This window comes from Oncorhynchus masou, chromosome 13 (assembly GCF_036934945.1).
Source record: "Oncorhynchus masou masou isolate Uvic2021 chromosome 13, UVic_Omas_1.1, whole genome shotgun sequence".
Taxonomy (NCBI): Eukaryota; Metazoa; Chordata; class Actinopteri; order Salmoniformes; family Salmonidae; genus Oncorhynchus; species Oncorhynchus masou.
Genome location: NC_088224.1, coordinates 56,547,755 through 56,570,996, shown reverse-complemented (window position 1 = coordinate 56,570,996; position 23,242 = coordinate 56,547,755). Strand labels below are relative to the sequence as shown.

The following is a 23,242-nucleotide window of genomic DNA, read 5'->3' as shown; positions in this document are numbered from 1 at the left end:
AGGCACACTCAGTCAGGCCTATGTCTGAAAAACAGTCGATGTCATGGAGGAGTATCCTACCAATTTACCAGAGCCATATAGCTGTATTGAAATGTGCTGCAAACATTTCCATGATGACCTATTCCACAAAAAATGTCAGCTTGGAAAGGTCTTCTTCCAGTTGTTAATGTATTAAATCTCAGATTTGATTTCGATTATATCTGCCAATGTAACAGGCGTTGGCGTGCTGCTAACAGTTGAGCTTCCTCCACTGTCCAACTGCCCCAAACCAGTGATCCTCTGGTTCGAAACACACGTGACTTCCGTCCTTGATAACATGTAAAACGATAGAGCCATACAAAAAGTTACCTCATGGATGGCTGACGACATTTCACCAATCTTTTATTTAATGAAACCAAGACTTGACACATTGCATTTATATTTTTGTTAAATATAGATGTCAGGGTATTTAGAGAAGATTCAACATGTTGCCATGAAAACACCGGATTGATGCTAATTCACATTACATGTTCAGTTGTGCCAAATCACACAAGATGCTAGATTCAAGATTTTTTTTATTTGGGACTATGTGAATTGTTCACAAACTGAATCTCACAGAACATTCAACAAGCACATATTAAGACATCAGGATCCCCTTTTCACTTGGTATGCGTGCCACCCGCCCAATTTCACATGACTTGCCTTGATTTGCTGAAAATGTCTCTCCCACTCATTCCTACAGCGCAAGCTCCAGCCTCTGTTGCACAAAGTCCCGTTGGCGTCAACAGCGCCTGTCCAAGCAAGGACTTCTTGTTGGTGGAGATAAGCTTAGAGTCTCAGAGTGCAACAGGTTTAATTAATATTCATATCCTAAACCCTGACAAGCTTTGTCTTAGATATACATAAAAAAAAAACAAGGAAACTGTTTCACAAAGCTGATCAAACGCCATCCTTCCGGAGCACCAGATCCAAGTGCATGGAGTTGCAGATAAGAGCACTGTTCTCTGGTCAGTTCCCCGTATGACCGGCCGGTGGGCAGTAGAAGTGGACGAACTAATGTGGACTGAAACGGTTTAATCAATAATGTCTGTAACCACTCAGCACCATTGTGTATACATCAGTGCCAACAGAGGACCAACGAAAGCAGATGGGGGGGGGGGGGGGCATGCACCGCCTTCACCTGAGCATCTGAGCTCCAGGAAGTGACTTTGCTGATGACAGAGGTACCAGAATGTTCTTTTGGACCCTTGCTCCTCTCCAGCCCCCCCCCCCCAGACATGCTTGTGACAGTCAAAAGTTCAGCTGATTGGATGGTCTCTCCTTGTCTCCTCCCCCACGTGTCGAGAGACACCCGCCACCCACCCCGCCGAGTGACTGTAGCCCGCCATCCTTTTGGCCGGACACTGTGGAGGGGTGGGCTGCGATTGGTGGGTGCGAGAGAGAGGGCCACTCACTGTTGTTTGGAGCGCCAGAACCGTCCAGCGATGGAGCCCAAGGAGATGCCCTGCTTCTTCTGCTGGGCCAGCTCAGCCAACCGCTGCTCCTCCTCCTGTCCACACACACACACACACACACACACACACACACCAATATCTACAGTTACATCAGTATCTAACGGACTATAGCTCTAAAGCGCTCACAAAACAGATGGATAAAAAGGGCATCAAGCCATCAACAGTGACAATGTTTTTCCTACAGAAAATGTAATGTTTGAGAATGAGGACACTTCTTGGTTGGTAATGGTAGTGTATTCGTTAGTCGTCATCCATTGCTCCTGGACATTGGGTTTGTTTGGACTGTACCTGTGCTAGCTGCGCTTGTCTGCGTTTGAAGGCCTCTACGGGGTCATCTTCCAGTGCATAGTTCTCCAGCACAGAACGCACGTCATCCACTCCACTGAGCGCAATGGCTGCCGGAGAAAAACACGAGTGAATAGCGTGTCTGGGAAGGAACAGGTTGGTCGACACTCACTCCATTGCACACACACTTACTCTTGAGGAAATGAGCTAGGTCGTAGAGTGTTCGGTCTTCTGAGTTGCCATCCCACTTCGTCAGCGCCATACCGTTGAAAGGCTGCAGGCTGAAGGCTTCCCTCTTACAGTCCACCACTATCACCTTGGAGGTATCCCGGTTCAGACACGACACGTCCTACAGGGGAGGGTGGAAAATAGTTGAGTTACAAGAGACTCTCTCTGAAGAGGAATTAATCTAAAGAATTGAGTTAAAAATGAAATCTATCCCTTTCATTGTTTAAAGAGGTAATTGTGACGATCGAAGAAATACAAAATGCCTTGCAATCATCTTAGTTGATCAATAAAATGTAATGGTTTGCATACACACACACACACACACACACCGCAAAAAAATAAAGGGAACAATTAAACAACACAATGTAACTCCAAGTCAATCACACTTCTGTGAAATCAAACTGTCCACTTAGGAAGCAACACCGATTGACAATAAATTTGACATGCTGTTGTGCAAATGGAATAGACAACAGGTGGAAATTATAGGCAATTAGCAAGACACCACCAATAAAGGAGTGGTTCTGCAGGTGGTGACCACAGACCACTTCTCAGTTCCTATGCTTCCTGGCTGATGTTTTGGTCACTTTTGAATGCTGGTGGTGCTTTCACTCTAGTGGTAGCAAGAGACAGAGTCTACAACCCACACAAGTGGCTCAGGTAGTGCAGCTCATCCAGGATGACACATCAATGCGAGCTGTGGCAAGAAGGTTTGCTGTGTCTGTCAGCGTAGTGTCCAGAGCATGGAGGCGCTACCAGGAGACAGGCCACTACATTGGGAGACGTGGAGGAGGCCGTAGGAGGGCAACAACCCAGCAGCAGGACCACTACCTCCACCTTTGTGCAAGGAGGAGCACTGCCAGAGCCCTGCAAAATGACCTCCAGCATGCCACAAATGAGCATGTGTCTGCTCAAACGGTCAGAAACAGACTCCATGAGGGTGGTATAAGGGCCCGACGTCCACAGGTGGGGGTTGTGCTTACAGCCCAACACCGTGCAGGACGTTTGCCAATCTTTGTGTTCTCTGGCAAATGCCAAATTCGCCACTGGCGCCCTGTGCTCTTCACAGATGAAAGCAGGTTCACACTGAGCACGTGACAGTCTGGAGACGCCGTGGAGAACGTTCTGTTGCCTGCAACATCCTCCAGCATGACCGGTTTGGCGGTGGATCAGTCATGGTGTGGGGTAGCATTTCTTTGGGGGCCGCACAGCCCTCCATGTGCTCGCCAGAGGTAGCCTGACTGCCATTAGGTACCGAGATGAGATCCTCAGAACCCTTGTGAGACCATATGCTGGTGCGGTTGGCCCTGGGGTCCTCCTAATGTAAGACAATGCTAGACCTCATGTGGCTGGAGTGTGTCAGCAGTTCCTGCAAGAAGAAGGCATTGATGCTATGGACTGGCCCGCCCGTTCCCCAGACCTGAATCCAATTGAGCAAATCATGTCTTGCTCCATCCACCAACGCCACATTGCACCGCAGACTGTCCAGGAGTTGCGGATGCTTTAGTCCAGGTCTGGGAGGAGATCCCTCAGGAGACCATCCGCCACCTCATCAGGAGCATGCCCAGGCGTTGTAGGGAGGTTATACAGGCACGTGGAGGCCACACACACACACACACTGCTGAGCCTAATTTTGACTTGTTTTAAGGACATTACATCAATGTTGGATCAGCCTGTAGTGTGGTTTTCCACTTTAATTTTGAGTGTGACTCCAAATCCAGACCTCCATGGGTTGATAAATTTGAGTGATTTTGTTGTCAGCACATTCAACTATGTAAAGAAAACAATTTTTAATAAGAATATTTCATTCAGATTTTGGATGTGTTATTTTAGTGTTTCCCCTTGATATTTTTGAGCAGTATACACACGCACGTGTAGAGGGGAGAACACACACTTCCCCTGGCCTGCCCTGTGCATTGAGTCTTAGTGGTGGGCCTGGGGAGCAGATGGAGAGGGACGCAGAGTTCTCCTTATCACTCATCTGGATCCCCCCCGAGATGCTGCTGACGAGCCTGGCAAAGTGCAAAGCAGGGGACCACAGTGTGTGTGTAGGGGTATAGGAAATAACCAGAACACTCCTCACTCCCAATAAATAAGCCGCCTTTCTGAGACGGGGCCCAATCACCAAGAGAATGCACGTGGGTGTACATAGACAGATGTGCATTTCTACATTAGCCTAGGTGCAGTAATGAGTTTGTGAGTGATGTATTGATGTCTGTCCTTACAGACTTGGTCAGCCTATATGATAGCTTATTATTTCAGTTAGATTAAATACAGTATGTGTTTGGCACACGTGTAGTTGAGTTGGCCATGGGATGCCTAGTGTTTCAGAAAGTATTCATACCCATTGACTTACACCACTTATTCTGAAAGCGTGAAAGATTCTCACCCATCTAAACACACAATACCCCATAATGACAAAGTAAAAACATGTTTAGACATTTTTGCAAATGCCTTGAAAATGAAATACAAAAATCGAATTTACAGAAGTATTCACACCCCTTTGCTACGATACTCCAAATTGAGCAAATGCTATTGTTTGTACATGATTTAGAATGAAACACCGGTCTATAGGAGGTCCCACAGTTGAAAGTGCATGTCAGAGCAGAAACTACACCATGAAGTCCAAGGAACTGTCTGTAGATATCAGAGAGAGATTTGTGATGAGGCATAAATCTGGGGAACAAGTTCTATTGTTGAAAGTTTCCAAGAGCACAGTGGTCTCCATTATTGGGGGGAAAAAATAAATAATTTTCTGCAGCAGGTACTGGGAGACTGGTAAGGATAGCGGGAACAATGAACAGAGACAAATACAGGCAAATTCTTTATGAGGACCTGCTTCAGAATGCAAACAGGGGCGAAGATTTGTTCCAACAGGACAATGACTCTAGGCACACAGCCAATGTAATGCTGGAATGGCTTTAGAACAAGAATGTGAAAGTCCTCGAGTGGCCCAGACTTGAATCCCATTGAAATTCTGTGGAAAGACTAAGATTTGTTCATAGCCATTCCCCATCTACCTTAACAGAGCTTGAGAAAGACATACCCATCTGGATTTGGGGATTATCAGCTTTGCACAAGACTGAAAGCTGTGATCACTGTCAATAAGTGCTTCTTCAAATTATTGACTAAGGGCTGTGAATATTTGTTAACACTTAAAACCTAGCCATGTCATAATTAAGCAATAAGGCTAGAGGGGGTGTGGTATATGGTCAATATACCACAGCTAAGAGCTGTTCTTATGCACGATGCAACGCAGTGCCTGGATACAGCCTTAGCCGTGGTATATTGGCCACATTCCACCAAACCCCAAGGTGCCTTATTGCTGTTATAAACTGGTCATCAACGTAATTAGAGCAGTAAAGATGAAATGTTGTTTCAAACCAGTGGTATACGGTCTGATATACCATAGCTATCAGCCAATCAGCATTCTGAGCTCAAACCCCCCCAGTTTATAATAGGTCATAATAGCTGACCTAGCACGGTCATGACACATATTTAGACCTGTGACAGTGTTATTTTATAGCTGGAAACTTATGTAGGTGTCTTAATCAGCCATTAATTAACTGATGTCATACATGCACCTCCTCCAATGCTCTGTTGCTGATGACTGGGAAGAATGCCGGAGCAGATTTCAGGAGCAGGACAAGACACCATCTTTTTGACTGACATCTTGGCCATGTTCTGTTATAATCTCCACCCGGCACATCCAGAAGAGGACTGACCACTCCTCATAGCCTGGTTCCGCTCTTGGTTTCTTCCTAGGTTTTGGCCTTTCTAGGGAGTTTTTCCTAGCCACTGTGCTTCTATACCTGCATTGCTTGCTGTTTGGTGTTTTAGGCTGAGTTTCTGTACAGCACTTTGAGATATCAGCTGATGTACGAAGGGCTATATAAATACATTTGATTTATGTGATAGGCCTATCTGGCTTATATGATGGCGATAATACAATGACACTGAAGAAGTTGTTTAAAATATGGATTACTACAATAAAAGTATTTAACAAATGAAAGGAAACTTCTTGGCAGAGAAAAAAAAAACATTTTGAATAAATATGGTCACAACAGGTGAAAATACATGGATCGCGTCACCACACGTAACGGCGCCAAGCGTCACCACACGTAACGGCGCCAAGCGTCACCACACGTAACGGCGCCAAGCGTCACCACACGTAACGGCGCCAAGCGTCACCACACGTAACGGCGCCAGCACACGTAACGGCGCCAGGTAAAGTGCTAATGAATACTTATGTAAATTAGACATCTGTATTCCATTTTCAATAAATATCTAAAAACATGTTTTCACTTTGTCATTATAGGGTATTGTGTGTAGAAATCATTTTGAACTCAGGCTGTAAAACATTTGGAATAAGTCGAGGGGTATGAACACTTTCTAAAGGCACGGTACTCCTGTTTCACAAGGCAGCAGTGCGCTCCTAACAAAGCAACAGGTTGCGAGCCGGAGTAGGAATGTGTCCAACCCACACACACACACACCCCCTCTCATAGGGTTAGGTAAACAAACAGTACACTAGTATGACTACTTAAAATCTGACACTCCCATGGAGAATGAAACAACTTCAACTGAAAAGAAACAAAAGTAACACTGATCTCAGAAACGCAAAATTTGGTGGAGCACTTGGTCGGTCTTGTTCAACTCCACCCAGTCGGTCCACCTGTGGCAGACGGTCATGCCCTCCACTAAGTGCCCTATGTCTTCGGGGGGGGGGAGGTGTCAAAGCTAGGCCACATCTCACCCCTCAAATTTGGACTTGTCGTCAACATCAATGACTGATTCTACCACAGCCTGGTTCTAATCACAGTTAAATTAGACAGACCAGACGATAACGTGTCATTTTATTGACACCTCGCATCTGTGGCTCCACATTGTTTAAAAATAGTTGGGGGGGGGAAACACCATCGAAATTCACCATTGGGCAGACGCCTGAGGTCTCGGGGGCCTCGGCTCTATTCAGGCCGCCCTTTCTCTCGCTCCCTCACTCCCTTTCTGCCTCCCGGTTGCTTTTCAGCAGGCCAGATGGAAGGCGAGGGAGGGGAGACAGAGGAGGGGAGGGGGGTGAAGAGAGAGACAGTGATGGGCAGAAAGTCACCAATGGTAGGGGAGGAGGACAGGAGACCCGTGAATTCAGGCGAGTGCACAGAAAGAGAGGAAGATCCTGTATGTAACGTTAGACTCAGGATGACTAATCACCAAATAAACACATTCAAGCTCTGTATAGCAAGGGGTAGCAGGTTACCCTCAACTATTCATGTTTCCCGATGAATATGAGTTTTAGTAGTGAGTGATTAACATGGAAAGAACTGACCTCCATGAATAATACACAGCCATGCATCTTCACCGAGAAGGTATACCTACCTTATACCCTGCTACTCCGGGACCATAACCACACATTTACTACCAGGCCAAATTAGTTTTCCATGCATTACAAAAGCACTCCATTGAAACATGGTGATGTAGGCTAGGCATGTTAGTTACAGTCAGCTCTGATACAGCTCGTAATATACAGCCATTTAAGATGCCAGGTGACATGATAAAAGCAACAGTATCCAGCTTATACAGTATTGCCTTAGAGGTTCTCTTCGAATGACAAGTTAGTTTAGCAGAGTTGACACTATTGTACTTCAGTCATGCATGTAGACGGACTCCGGCTGTTGGAGGGGGGGGCATAAGGTTAATGAGGCTCAGAAGGGGGGGGGGGGCACGGCACCATTGGGTCACAGTGGAGAGGGGCGCACCAGGGGTTCTGGGCTGGGGGGCTTAGCTCAGGAGGAGCGGGGTTGAAAAGGAGCACACTAACTTCTGAGTCTTAAACTCAACTCATGTCTTACAAAACAAGAGCGACCGAGAGAGAGAGAGAGAGACCGGGAGAGAGAGAGAGACCGAGAGAGAGAGAGAGACCGAGAGAGAGAGACCGAGAGAGAGAGACCGAGAGAGAGAGACCGAGAGAGAGAGACCGAGAGAGAGAGACCGAGAGAGAGACCCAGAGAGAGAGAGAGACCGAGAGAGACAGGAGAGAGACAGAGAGAGACCGAGAGAGAGAGACCGAGAGAGAGAGACCGAGAGAGAGACCGGGAGAGAGAGAGAGACCGGGAGAGAGAGAGAGACCGAGAGAGAGACCGAGAGAGAGAGAGAGACCGAGAGAGAGAGAGAGACCGAGAGAGAGAGAGGCAATTGTCTAAACAATTTTATGGCTTGTACACACCAACATGCATGTCTTTGTTTTAAATTCAGAAACATTGAGGACATTCAATTCACGGAATTCTGTGTTATTGGAGGCTTCAGCAGTGTACATAAAAACAACAGTACACACATACACAGTGGCGGAAGGTCAGCCTGACAACTTGTTTACCTTGACGTGATGTCCCTCCATGTAACGCGTGGCGTCTCTGAAGAGGCGGTACATGACAAAGCCCTGGGGGTCGATGCTGTCAATCAGAGGGTACGCCGTCTGGTGAGAGAGAATTCACATCACAACATCACACAGCATTGACACGCGAGATGCTTCTGCATATGCATGACGGCCATCGGTTACTTGGCTAGAGTTGGGCTGAGGATAGTGTCAGACCTAGGATGGTGTCGTCAGGTTCTAGTTCCCTGGCTGCTGCTCATATATATATATATATATAAATATAAAAAAAAAAAAATTAAAATAAAATAAAAAAATCGCACTTCAAAATCTAAAGAGACAGCTTCTCTTAGAACTACATGGCTTAGTCAGCACTACCGCAGTGGGCAGGGGTAGAATACATGTGCCAATGTGAAGCCCAGGAAACCTTGATGGGTTAATGATCCATACACCGTAGGGCAATCTGCAGCTAGCGGAGGTACAGACCAGGCTTCAGTTTGACTTGGCACAGTCACTGCTGCTTCACCCAGAGAAAACAAAACAGTCCCTAAACAAGGAACTAATTAGACCCTGAGCAGAGCATGGCTCATTTGCATAGAAAATGTTGGCATAAATAAAAAAGGGGTATTTGCAGTCCAAAAGGCATACCGTTCTGAGCCCGCCTGTTGGCCAAGGCGTACGTAATTAGGACAAACAGGGGCGAGGCATATTGGTGCCAAAACAACAAAAAAACAGTCAAACGCAACAATACCAGGGATGTTGTTTGAGATCAAGAATCGTCAACAGTGATAGTTTGGAGTGACAAAACACATTTTTGTTTCGGGGGTGGGTCATTGTCCATTAGAACAAAAGGTCTACAGGGGAGACCTGTAGAGGGAGGTGCTTTCACACACACGAGCTAAGCTACACCAGGCGGTAAGAGCAGCCCTGATTGGCTGTGGCAGAGGGAGGCTGCTGCAGAGGTGACTGTTAAGTGAGGCAGGCAGGTCTGTGCCTTAACCAATCCAAAATGCTTCATGTGGCATGTGACTCATTTCAGCAGTTAATGTGTTATGTTGCAACACCTATAGATTTAAAATGTTGATTGCCACAAAAGGTACAGAAAGAAGGGTGGGGATTTATGGAAAGTTCCATCTCAAAGAAGACCATTTGTAAAACGTAGGACTGCAAAGTTGTACTTGAAACCATCACGGTACAATAATGGCGTGACAAGATCTTGCAAGTCATCATTGGCCCATGCCAGAAAAGCGTTCAGTCATGTCACTCACCATGCCTGTTTCAGCAGTGAAGATGACTATCTCATAGAGAGGGGCTAGCTGCTGGAACAGGTAGTCGATGCCTGGCCTCTTCTTGAAACGCCAGCCTGTCGCCAGCTGTGGGGAGGACCGGAGAACAAACCAGTTTGCCTCACCTGCTTAAAGACATACCAACAACTCCCAACAGCAATGGGATACATTCCTTATGGATAGAACACTCACTGAAAGCTATCCACAAAAATAGTCAGTGAATAATTCATTTCAAATCATCAGTTTATTATATTTAGGGTGACATTTTTATTTTTTCGACAGACACTATCCAATCCACATAAATGCACACAACCAGTGAATGATTCATTAGTCTGTCAGGTTATAAAGTGGTATATTTACAGGCATACATTTAGCTTTTTTGACGGCCTAAACGGAGCAGTTTATGGCAGATGAAGCCTTTGGACGACCTCCTGGGTGCAGGCCTGTGTTAACACAAAAAGCCACTGGTCTTTTCTTCAGAAATCAAAGGCTCTGCATGCAGGGCCGCCCGGCGGCTGTCTGCTGAGGGCAGGTGTCGGGTTACGGCCGCGCCCCACCTGTCTGGCACTCGTAGGGGGAGCGGGCATGGAGACCACTCAGGTAAGGGGGAGTAGGGAGGGTCTCAGGTAGAGGGCCAGGTGGAAGGTGGTGTTAGAGTAAGGGTCGGGACAGGCTCTGAGGGGGCCAGGTGGAGGGTGATGTTAGAGTAAGGCTTGGGACAGGCTCTGAGGGGGCCAGGTGGAGGGTGATGTTAGAGTAAGGGTCAGGACAGGCTCTGAGGGGGCCAGGTGGAAGCCACAGGTAATGTGTGAGGAGAAGGTGGGGGTCTTTACAGATAGTGGAGGTAGACAGGTGGTGGGCCCCTAGCGACCCACAGGCCAGATTGCCAACCCGCCACACAGAGGAACGGGGGGGGGGCTTGAGGTAAAAGCCTAAGTACACAAATAAAAACAAGTCTACTTATGAATGATAAATGTACCATCCAACCCCAGGAATGAAAACAATGAAATGTTTCAGCTTGTGTTCAAGGATGTACTAAAGGAAGGCATCCAGGTCACCCAGCCAGGGCCTGGTGCCAGGATGTAAGGTGGTGGGTGAGGTGGTGTTGGGGAGGAAAGGGGTGGTACGTACCGACCACTCAGGGTGCAGCAGGACGTCTGTGAGCTCCAGGACCAGTGTGTAGGGAGGCTGGTAGTAGGGCTCCCTCAGGGGGTCAGGAAGCAGCTTGGGGCTCGTGGGCTCAATGATCATCTGGGGACACACAGACATGACACAACTACACAATAACAATGCTGCGGTGAGAAGAGCAAGAGGCACATCAGAACTATGTGGGTCAATTGACAACAGCCAAGCTCTATTACATTTTTATTTTTTTAAGTATGCCAGTTGTATTTTGTGTTGAACGAGGCCTATCCCTTTAACACTTCAGCTCATTCATTAAAAATGTTTTTCCTCTCCCGGCTCGCTGTAGTAAAATTGGAGGAGATTGTATTTGGCTGCTTATGTGGGAATGCAGGAGCATTAGCGCTTCCTTAGTTTGTTTGCTGGCCTCATCACCGCAAACCCCATAAAGCCATAATCTTGTAAGAACCAGCTGCAAGAGGGAAATGGGACACGTGGAAGAGAGAACTGACATATTCAGGAGACCCAAGGGCAGGGAGGACGAGGGGGGGAGGTGTGTTGTCGAGATACAGGGAGGAAAGGGTGTGCGTGCATGTGTATCCACACACACACGGAGACAGGGGGCTGTTCACGCTCCATTGTAGAGATCAAAGACCTACAAGGGAGATGGATTTTAGTGTGTGTGTGTGTGGAGAGGGGTCTAACGGAACAGCAGCTGCAGGCTAATGCAGAGGCGCCTTCCTGCTCGAAGCGGTGGCTGCACCTGCCTCTGCTTCAGTAAAGACAGACAGATAAGAGACCTAACATGGCTCTCAGTCTCACCAAGTATAAATATCCCAAACCAGCGGTTAACCCAGGAGTTTAATGGACAAGGACCTTCTATTCTACCTTCCTGAAACAAACACCCCCAGGCCTCGGAGGAAAAGGCTGACTAGAGTGGAACAATCCATTGATCAGGCTACATTGAACAGTGGGAGTGTCAGAAACCGTTTCTTCTGTTTTGTGTTTATTTATCACCACCCACCTGTCTGTAGTCTTGGAAATACTTGAACGTCCTTCTCAACTGTTGGATAACCGGGGTGTCTGTAAGAGAGATAAAATGTTAGCTGTAAACATTGTGGAGTGAGCATCATTTCTCAACACACCATACTCAAGATGGAACACTTAGTGTACGTGGACCAAAACTCCCCTTCGGCTATTATTTTGACAATTTTCTACATTGTAGAATAATAAAGACATCCAAACTATGAAATAACATATAGTACACAAAACGTTTAATCAAAATATACTTTATATTTGAGATTCTTTAAAGTAGCCAACCTTTGCCTTGACGACAGCTTTGCATTTCTCAACCAGCTTCACGAGGTATGCTTTTCCAACAGTCTTGAAGATGTTCCCACATATGCTGAGCACTTGTTGGCTGCTTTTCCTTCACTCTGCGGTCCAACTGTTCCCAAGCCATCTCAATTGGGTTGAGATCTGATTATTATTATTTGACCAAGCTGGTCATTTATGAACATTTGAACATCTTGGCCATGTTCTCTTATAATCTCCACCCGGCACAGCCAGAAGAGGACTGGCCACCCCACATAGCCTGGTTCCTCTCTAGGTTTCTTCCTAGGTTTTGGCCTTTCTAGGGAGTTTTTCCTAGCCACCGTGCTTCTACACCTGCATTGCTTGCTGCTTGGGGTTTTAGGCTGGGTTTCTGTACAGCACTTTGAGATATCAGCTCATGTACAAAGGGCTATATAAATACATTTGATTTGAGATCAGGTGATTGTGGAGGCCAGGTCATCTGATGCAGCACTCCATCACTCTCCTTCTTGGTCAAATAGCCCTTACATTGCCTGGAGGTGTGTTGGGTCATTGTCCTGATAGTCCCACTAAGCACAGTGGGATGGCGTATCGCTGCAGAATGCTGTGGTAGCCATGCTGGTTAAGTGTGCCTTGAATTCTAAATAAATCACTGACAGCATCACAAGCAAAGCATCCCACAACTCCTCCATGCTTCAGGGTGGGAACCACACATGCGGAGATCATCCGTTCACCTACTCTGCATCGCACAAAGATACAGCGAGCCAAAAATCTAAAATTTGGACTCATCAGACCAAAGGACAGATTTCCACCGTTCTAATGTCCATTGCATGCGTTTCTTGGCCCAAGCTGGTCTCTTCTTATTGGGGTCCTTTAGTAGTGGTTTCTTTTTGTCAATTTAACCACAAAGGCCTGATTCACAGTCTCCTCTGAACAGTTGATGTTGAGATGTGTCTGTTACTTGAACAATGTAAAGCATTTATTTGGGCTGCAATTTCTGGAGGCTTGTGACTAATGAACTACTTTGAAGAATCTCAAATATATTTTGATTTGTTTAACACTTTTTGGGTTACTACAAGATTCTGTGTGTGTCATTTCATAGTTTTGATGTCTTCACTAATATTCTACAATGTAGAAAATAGTAAAAAACAAAACAAAAAAACAACCCTGGAATGAGTAGGTGTGTCCAAACTCTTGACTCAAGCCAACTCTGGTGGTGGTGGTAGAATGTAAACAGCTGCAGTCCTAACAAATGACAATTTAAAAAAAGGAGCAATCAGCAGTTGCTACATACAAAGAACAAAAATAAAATGCTACATGTAAAGTGTTGGTTCCATGTTTCAAGAGCTGAAAATAAAAGATCCCAGAAATGTTCCATATGCACAAAAATCTTATTTCTCTCAAACGTTGTGCCCAAATTTGTTTACATCCCTGTCAACAGGAGAAATGCCAAGCTAATCCATTTACCTGACTAGTGTGGCATATCAAAAATGTCAAACACTTCATAGTATTAACCATGTTTTGAAGCTAATTTGAATAGCATGAATGGTTAGTCCTTGCATCCATAGCTGAATTTGAGTGGTTACATGTCTCCAGCCCCATCCATTAGCAGTCTCCCTGGATTGTTAAAAAGCTTTGTTTCTATGGCTGATTTCCGCTTTAAGACCACAGCATCGGGGACTGCAGCATTGGTCCCAACAAATAACATCTGAGTAAATTCATGGCAAATGCTACCACTCAGCTAAAGCATGCAGCCAGGTGACTCTGGTATGTGAAGTCATTTGGGACAGAGAGGGAGTGAGAAACCTGGAGTAGGTCCCCCAGCCCAGTAACAACAGGCCTGGGAGTGGGTGACCTGGTTAAACACACACACACACACACAACCCCCCCCCCCCCTAACCCGTCTGCCTGTTTTATCTGGCCTGGGAGGTACATACTCTTCCCGAGAGCGTGGGACTGTGACCGACCACGTTGACAAACCTTTCCCATGGGAGCGCCAAGCCAGGCTGGGTATCGTTACACCCCCGCAGAGGGACGGGGGTTGCAGAGGCATGTGTATGCATACGAATATGTGTGCGCAAATGTGGAATATGGGTAAGGGGGATAGTAGTGGAGGGATGAGATTGAAAGGAGGGTGACAGGAAAAGGATGGCCACAGGCCACAGTGGGTCCTCCCAATGATGAGTGAGGTGGGGAAGCTACCTCCATTTTCTCCATTGGTAACTGTTGGCTGTCATTATGACTGATCAAATTCAGTCTCATCAAAAGCAGAACCCCCATTATAGCAAAAACAAAGCAGTCCGTTTCCACAGTTTGGACCGATATTGACTGAAAGAAAGGCCAGAAAATTAGGCTTTAACAAGCAGCAACACTCTGGTCAGGCAGCCTCGTCCGAACCTTGTTTGCCAGTGTAATAGAGGCATGCCTTAATGGCCAGCGATAAGGCTATGTTGCTCTCGGGAGAGATGTCAATTTAAACAGGGAAGTAGGGAGGGAACAAGGGAGGAAAGGAGGAAGAGCGAGAAAGATCGATGGCCGGGCCTCCGGACACAACAAAGGCCTCCTTTAATCCTCGACTGGGGTGGCATATGCTCCGCTAGTTTGCTTAAGGCCATTATTACTCAATTGCCTTTCTTCTCCCCATTTTCTTTTTTTTGGGCAGGGGGGGGGGCTCTTGCTTTTGGCCCGCGCTGTCAATCGCTTCTTTCTTGGGCCGTGACAAACGGTCGTCCGGCCTCGCTCCTTGCAGTGGGGGTAAGGGGGGGAGTGGTGGCAGGAGGCCACTCTGTTAGAATACCCAGCTTAGGGACACAGGCTGTTGGTTGGGTCAGCAGGTACAGGAGGCAGGCTGGGTTGGTTGGTTAGTTTGTTTGGAGCCCTGGTGGTCTTTATCCTCCTTGGGACTTTACGTCTCTGTCAGAGCGAGCAAACATGGAGGTCGTACAGAACCGCCCCTCAACTCACAGCCAAACACGCTCTGAGGATTATTCTAGCTGTGGGATACTGCTGGGACACAGAGGGTGAATCGATCTGATAAAATGGACAGGAAGAGATGACGTCTTCCAAATCATGAAATGACTCTGAAAAGTACAAGTCAGTGATTTAAGCCTAATAATAGTGCTTGAAGATTAAAGCAATACATTTTTTCCCCTCCGCCTAAACATGTGGTGTGTGTACCGATTGATTGCATACTGCATCAATACCATTTCTTAGATCCACAGTACACATTAGGAGAAAGCAACACCTTCCAACCTCGGTGAGTATTTTGAAAACAGTCCTGCATGTCACACACCAGTGTGGCCTCAACAGGGTGCTTTTTGGGGAGCTCATCACAATCACAGCGTCCAACGCTCCTCCTCAGCAAAATGCCGGTGCTCTGAATACCATCACTTGGCATGGCGACACGGGTCTCATAAGCACGTCTGTTTGCAGGCCAGACCTCAACGCCCCGGGTCCCCGAGGACCCATCCAGTGGAGGCATCCAGGCTGCCCCCCCCCCCCCCAATCCCCTTCACTTGCCTTCTACAAATTGGGTTGGAGGGACACGTGGGCAGTGGGCTGGAATGCTCCCGCTACACTCCTCCGGGGGCTCCTCCTTAGGTCTTCATAAGGGGTATTGAACGCTGTGGGTGCATTTGGGCTGGCCAATAACAGCAGCTGTAGCAGCACTCTGGGCACTAAGGTAATAAAGAGACGCAGCAACGTTCCCAGATAGAGACAGACGTAGTGGACTTTGGGGAGCGTGACATCGTGAGGAATTAAGTAATTATTTGATTAACATTGTTACGCTTTTAAAGAGGAGACTTCCCCATGTCCTATCGGATTTTTATAAAGGGCTGCAGCTGTCCCAGGCATTAGCATAGCTTTGAAGCAGGGAGGGAGGCACCTCACGACTCAGTACCCCTGCTTTGCCCTCCTGTCATTTCAATAGCATAGCCAGTCCTATCAAAATGCTACACATTCCCTCTCAGCTCCACACTGGCCAAACGTGCGCTCAGAGAATGAAAATACCAACAGACAGACATCTAATCTATTGGGGCAACCAACGGGTTGTAACAACTTAAACATTTACAAAAATGGAGAGAAACAATGTCATTTCCATTTTCCTTTGTGTCGGTCTTGTCATGAGACCATTTCCACCAGGTTGTCAGCCTGGCAGTTTATAGGGATGACTGAGGGGCATATGGAGGGGTACAGGGTGGCAGTCACACACAAAGGGGGGGTGGTTGGCATTGCCTGTGGGACCCCTGCAAGGTGACATTTCCCAGTGGGTTTGATCACTCATACCTGCCCCTTCCTGCCTGCAATCCTAGGCTGACAGCAGAAAAGGCAAGTTAGAGGGGAGGGGGGGCCTCATCTGAACCACTGTCAATGAATGGGTGGAGGATGTTGTGAACGTGGTATGGATATGTTGGGTATTAGATTGTTAGAGGTCAAGTAAACAGCCCACAAGCTTGCTCATTTTTTTAATAGACAAATCTATGGGAACTGTAAACAACAGGGCTAAGACTTCACAAGTTAACCACCAACAGCTGTCTGAGCTTTGTTATTCCATGTTTATGTAGCCTTTACCTTTACTTCAGCTATGAAGCACAACTGATGTAATGTGAGATCCTTTTATAGCACAGGAGCAGATGTTGGAACACAGGTGTGCCAAAAGCCTCAGACACCAAAACAAAAACACTGATCTCGAAGCTAACTAAACTTTGAGAAAAGAAAACCTCTCCAAAACACCTTATGGATTAGACTGAATACCACAGGTGGCGTCAGTCATTGGGGAAACAACTCACCATTGTCAAACTGATCTGGAATCTGAAAGAGAAGACCGAAGGAGGAAAGTGAGAAACGGTCCACTTCACACACACTTGCGTGATTGCCAGGTATGTGTCAGATGGTACTGTTGACAGAAAAACTCTTGACATGATTTACAATATATGGCAAATGCATAAGGTACATAACATGACATTCTGTGGTTGTGTTGACGTTCAAACGTCAGTGTCAAACAATTCGGCGGGGTCCAAACAGCCACAACACCTCTCAAATACTACCGAATATTCCTTTATTGAAGTTGATAGCTATCCAGGCTAGTTAGCATTTAACCTCTCCTATGCATCTAAACCAGGGGTAGGCTATAGATTCAGACACGGGTCGATTTTTGTCAGCAAAAAAATGGCCAGGGCGTCAGAAAATAATACATTTTTACACTGCAAGCCCAAAAATTAGATTTTGTATCTGTAAATAACAATTTCATACCTTGATCACATTGAGACAAGATCACATCTTTTTTTTTGTGGGGATACTTGGGAATAGTTTTCCTAAAATAAACCAGTTTTTAGTTGAATTCCTGCTGATTTGACAGGCCCCAAATCACTTGTGGACCGGTTTTGGCCCAGGGGCAGACTGATCTAAACTGAACAGAAAGTCTGTACCAATGATTCACAAAGTCTTAACAGTTCCTAGGCAGGGACTAAGGTACCAAAGTTTAATAAAATAAAATTAAAAAAGCCATTTTCTCCTTGAGAGCACAGACACCAAGCCCATCCAAACCACTCATGTTCTACTCTCCACCTGGACAGCCCAGCATCTGTGTATAGTGTGTAATAATATCCAAAATATTGAACCGGGGCGCTGCTGCATGTCTCTGTGCGTTATGTGCAGTCATGCCAATGTGTAGCCCTCCCCCTGGCCCCTCCCTCGTGGTAACACTTCAGCAGCGCTCCACACAAGCCCATCAATTACAAGACAAATTAAATCTCCCAGCTGATGAATATTCAGCTGCATCTGTCACCTGGGGGTCTGCCTGCCTGCCCGGCGAGAGAGAACCAGCCGGGGGGCCACCACATGGGAACAGAGGTTGTGGGCTGAAGCGGTTTTATTCCCCTTCTCAACACCCCTTCCTCCCTAACAAGGCTGCCCTGAGGGGGTTGCAGTAGTTGGAGACAGACTACACAACTACGCCCCCTGCTGTCTGCATGGTAATAAGGAGTTTCCCTTATATAAATATACATCATTTGATCACTGACACTGTACATGATTTAGATAAGCAGTTATCTATAGCGACTTATTTCCCAATTATATTACATTTGATAATGTGCCAGGTAAACCTGTATATTAGGGCAAAGGTAAGGTGATGGGCCAATGGGGAGAAAGGTACACAGCCACGATGACTCAGCCTAGTGTGCCCTCTTATGGCTGTGTAAGGAGAATGAGACTGGGAAAACATCCTTTTCACTTGTCCTAAAGAGTTCAACATTCTATGCTAACGGCGTCGACGGAGGTTTGTTTGCATTGTGTGGCAAAAATTCAGCTGCACAAATGTACGTAGAAATACGTAGCAGGCCATGCAAACGAACCTCTGTTGGCTCCAATTGCGTAGACCCCAAGAGATTCTTTGCTGGCAGCCAACCAAAGAATTTAAAGCACTCAGACTAGACATCTCAGTCAGAGATAAGCTTAGGAAAGGAGGGCAAATGACTGAGTCGTATCAACTAGAGGTCGACCGATTATGATTTTTCAACGCCGGTACCGATACCGATTATTGGAGGACCAAAAAAGCCGATACCAATTAAATCGGCTGATTTATTTGTAATAATGACAATTACAACAATAGTTAATGAACTTATTTTAACTTAATATAATACATCAATAAAATAATTTAGCCTCAAGTAGATAATGAAACATGTTCAATTTGGTCTAAATAATGCAAAAACAGTGTTGGAGGAGAACGTAAAAGTGCAATATGTGCTATGTAAGAAAGCTTAACATTTCAGTTCCTTGCTCAGAATATGAGAACATATGAAAACTGGTGGTTCCTTTTAACATGAGTCTTCAATATTCCCAGGTAAGAAGTTTTAGGTTGTAGTTATTATAGGACTATTTCCCTTTATACCATTTGTATTTCATTAACCTTTGACTATTGGATGTTCTTATAGGCACTTCAGTATTGCCAGTGTAAAAGTATAGCTTTCGTCCCTCTCCTCGCTCCTCCCTGGGCTCGAACCAGCAACACAACCACCACCAGATCGAAGCAGCGTTACCCATGCAGAGCAAGGGAAACAACCACCAAGGCTCAGAGTGAGTGAAGTTTGAAACGCTATTAGCGTGCGCTAACTAGCCAGCCATTTCACTTCAGTCACACCAGCCTCATCTCGGGAGTTGATAGGTTTGAAGTCATAAACAGCGCAATGCTTGACGCACAAGGAAGAGCTGCTGGCAAAACGCACGAAAGTGCTGTTTGAATGAATGTTTACACACCTGCTTCTGCCTACCACTGCTCAGTCAGATACTTAGTGCCTTGCGAAAGTATTCGGCCCCCTTGAACTTTGCGACCTTTTGCCACATTTCAGGCTTCAAACATAAAGATATAAAACTGTATTTTTTTGTGAAGAATCAACAACAAGTGGGACACAATCATGAAGTGGAACGACATTTATTGGATATTTCAAACCTTTTTAACAAATCAAAAACTGAAAAATTTGCCGTGCAAAATTATTCAGCCCCTTAAGTTAATACTTTGTAGCGCAAACTTTTACTGCGATTACAGCTGAATCTCTGAATGTCTCTATCAGTTTTGACCTAAAGACTGAATGATTTTTCCAATTCCTCCTTGCAAAATCAGCTCCGTATAAATGCACCTGCACTGTGATAGTCTCAGAGGTCCGTTAAAAGAGAGAGCATCATGAAGAACAAGGAACACACCAGGCAGGTCCGAGATACTGATTGGAAGAAGTTCTAACACTTGGATACAAAATGTTTATTTTTGAACCATTCCATTGTAGATTTTGAAATGTTTTGGATCATTGTCTTGTTGGAAGACAAAACTCCGTCCCAGTCTCAGGTCTTTCAGACTCCATCAAGGAGAAGACTTCAGAATGGTCCTGTAGAGGCCCATCCATCTTCCCATGAACTTTTAGATCTCCCTACAGCTGAAGAAAAGCAGGCCCAAACTGTGCATGCCACCACCATGTTTGACAGTGGGTATGGTGTGTTCAGGGTGATGGAAGAGTGGCAAACATAAGCCATTTTGCATTGATATCCAAAAAGTTCAATTTTGGTTTCATCTGACCAGAGCACCTTCTTCCAAATGTTTGGAAGGTGTCTCCCAGGTGGCTTGATGAAACAAACAACACTTTTTATGGATATCAATGAAAAACGTTATGTTTGGATATCGCAAAATACAACACAGTCCATCACTATGGACAGAGTACCCACCTCAAACTGTGGATCTCTGCAGTTCATCCAGAGTTTGGGCCTGCTTTTCTTCATCTCTGATCAGTCTTCTCCTTGTATGAGCTGAAAGTTTAGAGGGACGGCCAGTTCTTGGTAGATTTGCAGTGGTCTGATACTCCTTCCATTTCAATATTATTGCTTGCAACAAGCTCCTTGGGATGTTTAAAGCTTGGGAAATCTTTTTGTATCCAATGGTTCAAAAATAAACTTCTTCCACGGTGTTAGAATGGCCTGGTGTGTTCCTTGTTCTTCATGATGCTCTCTGCGCTTTTAACGGACCTCTGAGACTATCACAGTGCAGGTGCATTTATCACTGAGACTTGATTACACACAGGTGGATTGTATTTATCATCATTAGTCATTTAGGTCAACATTGGATCATTCAGAGATCCTCACTGAACTTCGGAGAAAAGTTGTGCTGCACTGAAAGTAAAGGGGCTGAATAATTTTGCACGCCCAATTTTTCAGTTTTTGATTTGTTAAAAAAGTTTGAAATATCCAATAAATGTCGTTCCACTTCATGATTGTGTCCCACTTGTTGTTGATTCTTCACAAAAAAATACAGTTTTATATCTTTATGTTTGAAGCCTGAAATGTGGCAAAAGGTCACAAAGTTCAAGGGGGCCGAATACTTTCGCAAGGCACTGTAGATACTTGTATGCTCAGTCAGATTATATGCAACACAGGACACGCTAGATAATATTACTAGATATCATTACTAGATATCAACCATGTGTAGTTAACTAGTGATTATGATTGTTTTTTTATAAGATAAGTTTAATGCTAGCTAGCGGCTTACTGCATTTGCGTAACAGGCAGTCTCCTTGTGGAGTGCAACGAGAGAGGCAGGTCGTTATTACGTTGGACTAGTTAACTGTAAGGTTGCAAGATTGGATCCCTCGAGCTGAGAAGGTGAAAATCTGTCTTTCTGCCCCTGAACAAGGCAGTTAACCCACCGTTCCTATGCCGTCATTGAAAATAAGAATGTGTCCTTAACTGACTTGCCTAGGTAAATAAAAGGTGTAAAAAAATAAAAAGGAAAATCGGCACCCAAAAATACCGATTTCCGATTGTTATGAAAACTTGAAATAGGTCAACCGATTAATCGGAATGGCCGCTAGTATCAACTCCTATGTCAGTAATGTCTAGTACATTGTGTCCAGCTTCTCCACCTTCCTTTCCAAAAACCAATAGTGCAACGTACGCTAAAACTAGTCGGGGTTGGAGTCAGTTCAGTACTTTAGTTGAAATTCATAAACAAATCAATGAACTGACCTGATTGCCATGCCCTGTCCACCATTTTATAATTAATGGAACTAGCCATGAATATCATGCACTCTCAAAAAGAGCTACCAGTTAGAGTTCGAAGTTTACATACACCTTAGCCAAATACATTTAAACTCAGTTTCACAATTCCTGACATTCAATCCTCATAAAAATTCCCCGTCTTAGGTCAGATAGTGTTGATCCTATTTTAAGAATGTGAAATGTCAGAATAATATAAATAATTATTTATTTCAGCTTTAATTTCTTTCATCACATTCCCAGTGGGTCAGGAGTTTACATACACTCAATTAGTATTTGGTAGCATTGCCTTTAAATTGTTTACCTTGGGTCAAATGTTTCTGGTAGCCTTCCACAAGATTCCCACAATAAGTTGGGTGAATTTTGGCCTATTCCTCCCGACAGAGCTGGTGTAACTGAGTCAGGTTTGTAGGCCTCCTTGCTTGCACACGCTTTTTCAGTTCTGTCCACAAATATTCTATATGATTGAGGTCAGGGCTTTGTGATGGCCACTCCAATACCTTGACACGGTTGTCCTCAAGCCATTTTGCCAGAACTTTGGAAGTATGCTTGGGGTCATTGTCCATTTGGAAGACCCATTTGCGACCAAGCTTTAACTTCCTGACTGATGTCTTTAGCTGTTACTTCAATATATCCACAATTCTCCTCCCTCATGATGCCATCTATTTTGTGACATCAGTCCCTCCTGCAGCAAAGCACGTCCACAACATGATGCTGCTACCCCCATGCTTCAGTTGGGATGTGTTCTTCAGCTTGCAAGCCTCCCGCTTTTCCCTCCAAACATAAAGATGGACATTATGGCCAAACAGTTCTATTTTTGTTTCATTAGACTAGAGGACATTTCTCCAAAAAGTACAATCTTTGTCCCCATGTGCAGCTGAAAACCGTTTGGAAATTGCTCCCAAGGATGAACCAGACTTGTGGAGTTCTACCATTTTTCTTTCTGAGGTCTTGGCTGATCTCCCCATGATGTCAAGCAAAGAGGCACGGAGTTTGAAGGTAGGCCTTGAAATACATCCACAGATACACCTCCAAATGACTCAAATGATGTAAATTAGCCTAACAGAAGCTTCAAAGCCTTGACATTTTCTGGAATTTTCTGAGCTGTTAACTTCTTTGGGACAGGGGGCAGTACTTTCAAGTCTGGATGAAATGCATGCCCAAATTCAACTGCCTGCTACTCATCCCCAGAAGATAAAACATGTAGATTTGGATAGAAAACACACAGAAGTTTCTAAAACTGTTTGAATCATGTCTCTGAATATAACATAACTTATTTAGCAGGCGAAACCCAGAGGACAAACCATTCTGATCTTATTTTTTGACATCACTCTTTTCAATGAGTTTTCATTGGGAATCCAGATTTCCAAGGGACATTCTTGCAGTTCCTACCACTTCCACTGGACGTCAGTCTTTAGAAATTGGTAGAGGTTATTCCTTTGCGTCATGAAAAAGTAGCACTGTTCAGAATGAGGGTAACTTGAAGTTTACTGTTAGATAGATGCGCGTGACCAGAAAGCTAGCTAGAGTTTGTTTTCCTCCTGTATTGAACACAGATCATCCAGTCTTACATTTTTTTGACATAAAAAAAATACCTATTTATTACATAAATAGTT

At 45.2% G+C, this 23,242-nt stretch overlaps 1 protein-coding gene across 1 annotated transcript in view; it reads right to left on the bottom strand.

Annotated features, from left to right (window-relative positions):
- Positions 1-537: 537 nt before the first annotated feature.
- The window catches only part of LOC135552640 (mitochondrial import inner membrane translocase subunit TIM50-like), a 30,479-nt gene continuing 7,774 nt past the window's right edge, over positions 538-23,242 (bottom strand). Inside the window, exons 4-11 of the mRNA XM_064984370.1 lie at positions 16,883-16,904; positions 11,803-11,861; positions 10,788-10,907; positions 9,639-9,743; positions 8,374-8,472; positions 1,971-2,127; positions 1,782-1,888; positions 538-1,528 (exon numbers count right to left, since the gene is read on the bottom strand). Coding sequence (XP_064840442.1) covers positions 1,430-1,528; positions 1,782-1,888; positions 1,971-2,127; positions 8,374-8,472; positions 9,639-9,743; positions 10,788-10,907; positions 11,803-11,861; positions 16,883-16,904 — 768 coding nt within the window. The 3' untranslated portion in view covers positions 538-1,429. The remainder of the gene's footprint in view (positions 1,529-1,781; positions 1,889-1,970; positions 2,128-8,373; positions 8,473-9,638; positions 9,744-10,787; positions 10,908-11,802; positions 11,862-16,882; positions 16,905-23,242) is intronic.